The 6,436-nt window shown below is 45.5% G+C and overlaps 1 protein-coding gene across 2 annotated transcripts; it reads right to left on the reverse strand.

Annotated features, from left to right (window-relative positions):
* Positions 1-1,763: 1,763 nt before the first annotated feature.
* LOC142916574 (uncharacterized) lies at positions 1,764-6,436 on the reverse strand. 2 transcript variants are annotated; one of them, XM_076061694.1, is made up of 3 exons: positions 6,065-6,436; positions 5,108-5,241; positions 1,764-4,231 (listed from the first exon to the last, which is right to left on the reverse strand). In XM_076061694.1, the coding sequence occupies exon 3, from the start codon at positions 4,215-4,217 to the stop codon at positions 3,339-3,341; it is 879 nt and encodes a 292-aa protein (XP_075917809.1). In that variant the 5' UTR covers positions 4,218-4,231; positions 5,108-5,241; positions 6,065-6,436; the 3' UTR covers positions 1,764-3,338. The 2 variants fall into 2 exon arrangements, with proteins under 2 accessions (XP_075917809.1, XP_075917810.1); XM_076061695.1 differs by having other exon boundaries at positions 5,103-5,241.

Consider the following 6,436-nt stretch of genomic DNA (forward strand, 5'->3'; position numbering starts at 1 on the left):
TTTGGAGATGCAGTGAAAAACGTTCCCAAAATTCATCGCGCGGTTTCAGTTTTTTTTATTTTCAGTTTGATTTATTTTGGTTATAGTCCCGTGAGCCATTCGGCTCTTGAATCGGGTGCAACCACAACAAGCAACAAAACAAAAACACGACCAAGAAAAACATCTTACAGTGACTATGTGTGACTGTGCAAACAGCACTGTCATGGCACGCAATGAGAGGGCAAATGTCATAAATATTCCTGTAAGCCCTCGCATCTTCAACATTAATCTTGCCACGGAAACGTTGTGGGGTTTTTTGCTTCATTGTAAAAAAAGAAAAATTATGTTATTTTTATTTAATTTTCTATCTACGTGACTTTACCGAAAGAACCAAGAATATTAATTCCTGCAGTCACCACAAGCCTCACCTTGTGTTGTTGTGGGCAGGTCGCTTCTGATAACAAGAGCGGTATAGCAGCTCAAGCGGGCTTGGCCTGCTAACAAAAGAACGAAAATAAAAACTGCGTGAATATTTACAATAAAACAAAGTTACAAAGTGGCGAGCCGGGTGAAGACAAATTAAACTTAAGCGAGATAATTAAAGTAAACGCAATCAGGCGAGGGCAGGAGGCAAGGCCCCGCGTGGCTAGGCCCCGCGTTGTAAAGTTCCAACCTGGACATCGATTTCCATGCTCGCTGCTACTCAACTGACATCCCTACGTGAGAGAGCGAGGCTCTACCTTGGTAAACAACAACAACAACCACCACCACAACCACCACCACCACAACGATGAGAATTTCTCACCTCGGATTTCAGTGCAAGCGCGCACACGGCAGCTTCCTGTTGCCTCGCGACAGTAGGAAGTAGTATGACGTCACTTCCCTCCCACGAGCGGCTGTGACTGATTCAATTATGTTAATGAGGCCGGCCCATATGTCGAGGGATGGGGGCGTGGGCGCTGAACCCGTCGCAATAAACTCGCGACAGCTTTAACGGACACATTATGTTAATGAGCCACCAGTCACTGGGCGTAGCTTTGCCCAAATAAAGATTGCCACTGGAACGATATCGGAAGTGACCCAAGCGGAGGTGACGTCACGCTCAAGAGCGCGGTGGACGGGGGTCGGGGTGAATACCTTGGTGACATAACGTCACTAGCGAGGTACACCTCCCCCTGGCGTTTCACGCCGATGAAGTAATGCAGAGTGGTGACGTCACAGAGTTGGAGTTGATTTAGATTCATTTTTCATTGCTCCCTCCCTTGGGTGTGTGAGCTCAGCAACAACGTGAACATTATTGTGTATACACTGTGTGTGTGTACACTGTGTGTGTACACTGTGTGTGTATACACTGTGTGTGTACACTGTGTATACACCGTGTGTCGCTGTGTGTCGCTGTGTCACTGTGTGTGTAACTGTGTGTGTGTACACTGTGTGTATATATACAGTGTGTGTACCCTGTGTACACTTTGTGTATATACAGTGTACCCTGTGTGTACACTGTGTATATACTGTATGTACACTGTGTGTACAGTGTGTGTGTACACTGTGTGTGTACAGTGTGTACACTGCGTGTGTACACTGTGTATACTGTGTGTACACTGTGTGTGTGTACACTGTGTGTGTACACTGTGTATACTGTGTGTATACACTGTGTGTGTATACTCTGTGTGTGTACACTGTTTGTGTCCGCATTGAACCAAACCCCCGGCAAGGCCATCTACTTAGTGACGAGAGAAAATTCACATGAAATGTCCTTTTCAATGAAGTCTTCCAGATGTAAATTGATACAAGCTTTTAATGAAGAAATAAAATCATCTAATTCAAAACACAACACAATTCAAAGATGTTTCATTTTAAAACTTCAAAACGGAGCATGGGGTACTTGCGTGAATGCGTCCTTCGTGTGCAAATGTTGTGACTTTCCTGGCCTGAAGGCCGTCAATGTGATGGACTATTATTGGTGCACAGCGTCTCAACAACAGCAGTGGGGTTTGCTTCAACCGATAGGTACGAACATCCAGACGTGAATGAGCAAGGTGAATTTCTAGTCCCAGTTAGACAAAATCTACGTCAACACGTAAGACAAAACTACAATTCGTGTTGTAGAGAATGTACCTCCTCATATACGTGTAACTTTTAAGTGGTATGCCTTGTAACTGATGAATGATCCGAGCGTGCTCCCTATTTCAAAGACAATGAGTTTCTCCAGAGGCCGACGCTTCGTGAAACACAAAAGTACCCTTTGACCTGCATCACAAGAACAACGGGTCTCACCTGAGTTCTCTGTACAGGTTACTTCCAAACACACACACACACTTTGTCCTAACATCACTTAATCTAGATTTGACCCTCAGACAAAATGTTACATGCACACGCACAATCAGACAAGTATTCATTCTAAATTATTGACAGGCATTTTAACAAAATTGAATTACTGCAGTGAAATAGACTGCATCAGGTTACATCGTATTAACAAAAAGCTATTTTTAAAAAGATATGCGCCGTCTGCTTAACAGTGTATGTACAACGTACTATTGCCATTTGCATGCTGGCATCTCGGTCAAAATTGATAACATTCTAAACATTACCTACAAAGTCACGTAGAAGGGATATAATAAGATAATAAAATAATCAAATAAAAATTCTCACGACGTTTCGGCTTCTTGCGAACGTCGTGAGAATTTTATTTATGTTTAATTTTTATTATCTTATTATTTCCCTTCTACGTGACTTTACCGAAAGAACCAAGACGAAGAATCCCTGCATTCACGAAAGCTTTAAATAGAAAAATTACCTACAAACTCCACAACCAAGATGCCAAATCAACCAACACCCGCTACTGACAGGATCTTGTTCACATGCAGGCCGGTGCAGGGCCACCACCTTGTACCACACAGGGGCAGCTGCTACTTGGGGATGCTCTTCGAGTGTCTGAAACGGGATACAAAACTCCGAGTTGCTGAGGTAATCTTGATTTGAAGTTTGTGACTGCAGGGATCCATACTCCTTGGTTCTTTCGGTAAAGTCACGTAGGGGCGATTAAGCAGGCACCATATAAATGCAATTGATAAAATAGTGAATGCTGGGGAGCTTATTGGCTCTCGCTCCTGGTTAGAGATCAACCCAACCCACAGGTCCACAAAGACTGGCCGCTCTTACTCTGCAGGTTGAACCTAGGACCTGAGTGTTCAACTTCGCATTCTTTTCATTAAAGGCCTGTGACAAAGGTGCATCTATTGTAGCGACATCGTCTCTGGCTTACACATCTACCAGGTCTCCACTTGACTTTGTATTGTCTCGGAGAGTCCACCCGCACCTCCACTTCCACAAACTGCTGGGAGTTGCCTCACTCTGCCTCAGTCAGAATTCTCCTCCTGCTTCACGATGTAAAGGTCCCATTTTGCAGTTGAATCTTCATCTTCACATTTTACCTTCACTTCTTCGCTCATCACTTCTTCCCTCTTCATCATCACCTCTTCATATTTCACCTTGATAACTTTAAAAGTGTCCAAGCTGGGATTTTCTTCCGGTTCTTGTTTCATGAGGGATGGGCTCATTGCGGCACTTTGACTTTCACAAGCTGATTTCAGACGCCACTCCTTGTGGATCTTCTGATGCTTGTGTGTTCTCTGGTGTACTTGAAGATTTGATGAATTTGCAAATGCCTTCCCAGACACACTACACTTGAAGGGTTTCTCTCCCGTGTGTGTTCTCTGGTGTGTTTTAAGAGCAGATGAAACTGAAAAAGTCTTCCCACACACACTGCACTTGAAGGGTTTCTCGCCCGTGTGTGTTCTCTGGTGTCTTTGAAGATGAGATGAATCTGAAAATGCCTTCCCACACACACTGCACTTGAAGGGTTTCTCTCCCGTGTGTGTTCTCTGGTGTCTGTGAAGAGTAGATGAATCTGAAAATGCCTTCCCACACACACTACACTTGAAGGGTTTTTCTCCCGTGTGTGTTCTCTGGTGTGTTTTAAGAGCAGATGACTGTGAAAATGCCTTCCCACACACAGTGCACCTGAAGGGTTTCTCTCCCGTGTGTGTTCTCTGGTGGGTCTCAAGAACTAATGGCCATGCAAATGCTTTGTCACACACAGTGCACTTGAAGGGTTTCTCTCCTGTGTGAGTTCTCTGGTGCTGTGTCAAATTTCCAGTCCGATCCGTGCTGTATGCACGCCGGTCGCATTGTTGACTTGTCGTACCGAGCTGCTGAGCTGAGGGCCTTTGCTCCATCAGACCAGCCTCAGCTGCAGACAGAAAATAAGAATATCCACACCATCTACACGTCAGTATCGAGCCATGAAGGAATTAATATATACAGTCACACGTGACTTACACGTCTATATTCATTCATATATTCATGACTAGCTGTACTACCCGGCTTCGCCTGGGACTTGGATCCCACGTCCGGTCGCATTTGTCTCCCCAGTGGCGATGTTCACACCACAACAGTTACTCGTTTAAGGCTGAGTCGACCTAGGGGAGGCCCAGAAGCGGTTCAAATAATCATCACCGGTGGTGGCCGTGAACGGGAATCAAACTCGGGTCGCCGGGTTCGTAGCGTAGTGTAGCGCTAACCGCTACACTACAATGAGTTACGCTTCCACACACAGACACACACAGACACACACAGATACACACACACAGACACACACAGACACACACACACACACAGACACACACACACTGACACACACACACACAGACACAAACAGACACACACACACAGACACACACACACAGACACACACAGACAACGCTAACCACTGCACTACAATGCGTGACGCTTCCACATGCGAGGGTCACGTGACAGATTTGACGTCATAGCTCACTTGCCGTCCAAAAAATCTATACATTATTGAGCTCCCCCCCCCAAAAACAACACAAAAGTGTATTTGTATAATGTTTACACGGTGTCCAGTCTGGAAAGTACCCACATGGCAAATTTCCAGTTTGTTGCATGTCGGGAAGTACACTAAACATTTTGAACAGACAACACACACAATCACAACCTTGCATAATTTTATATATATGGAGGTATGCAGTAAGAGCCAATTTGTTAATCCATTGCCGGACGAGGGTCTCCCCACGCCGCCCCGGGTCGTGATTTGACCATACTTCACCACGCTCGTCCGTGTGGCGGCTTGGTGGAGGAGGGTAGCGCAGACGTGGGAGCGTAGTGACATTGTACTCTACAATGGATGTTGCCCCCACCGCTCCTATGCCGCTCACCAACGTTGCACAGTCCCGCAGCCGCCTAAAACAACAACAACAACAAAGTCCCATCACAAGGGAGAAACACACAAATAGAGATTCACTTCGAGTACACTCACCACCACGTAGCTGTCAACCCACTATCAATCAGTGCCCCTACCTTATTACAGATCAATTCAGACCGTATCTGCCACCACGTGTCTTTATAAATATCAACGTTCGTCCTACGGAGTCCCATCACAATGTAGAAACACAAACAAACAGACAATATTGTTACTAAAGAATGTTTTTTTTTGCCCGTATTGAAACGGCTGTACCCCGTATGGTCGTGAAAACTCAATGTCTCTGTAGAAGAATACGGGGTAAACCGTACGGGTTATGACAGCTGTGATGCATCAAAAGATAACTTGACCCGTGGTTGTGTTACCTCGTTTAACCAAAGGCTTCAAACTCGCGTGGAACAGCCCAAAACCCAAAGACGGGTATATCACGAGAGAAAAAACCCCTACATATTTACCAATAACACTGCCCTTAAAAGTAAATACGGTAGTAAATAATCGGGCAATGGCCCTTTTTTCATAACGCCTGTGACTGACGATTGTATTTCAGCCTTTCTTCTTACGACTGCTGCCTGTGTATTTTACTGTGAAAACAGTTCCACAAGGCATGTATAAATGTTTATTTTCTTTGTGACAGACTAGGCCCGAGACGCCAGGGAGGGCCTGAATGGCCTGGATTGCCTACCGAGAAGGAGACGCCTTCCCCGGCGGGGAGCAACCACAGCCTGCGGTGTCACCGCCGCAACGGGGGTCACACAACACCGGATTTTTTGTGGTCAAAATTTTTAAACCAAAACACCCACTTACCGGTTCGCGTGAGTTCAATCCTGCTCAGAGTTTTAAGGGGCGAGAGGAATTGTTCGTGCAAGTTTAGAGTTTAGGGTCGGGGGTGGGGAGTCGTTATGTTCCGAACAGTTTAGAAGCGTCCTGGGAGCCGGGCTTGAGGCGTCAGCCATTGGCACTTGGGAGCTACCACTCCCAGCCAAGGGTTGACGCTCAAACTATCAATCTTATACTTTCACTTCCATCGTTCAAACAATATATGCTGAATGATCTACTGTGATGTCACGGTCGCTCAGTCATTGTATTGCTGTTGGAGATGTATATATATTTTAAAAAAATATTACTGCGTCTGCCACCCCCCCCTATTTAAAGCGGTAAGTTGGTTCGTTCCAAATT

The sequence above is a fragment of the Petromyzon marinus genome, unplaced genomic scaffold, assembly GCF_048934315.1.
Source record: "Petromyzon marinus isolate PM22_M1 ecotype Great Lakes invasive population unplaced genomic scaffold, UKy_Petmar_22M1.pri1.0 PM_G_Scaffold_4, whole genome shotgun sequence".
Lineage (NCBI taxonomy): Eukaryota > Metazoa > Chordata > Hyperoartia > Petromyzontiformes > Petromyzontidae > Petromyzon > Petromyzon marinus.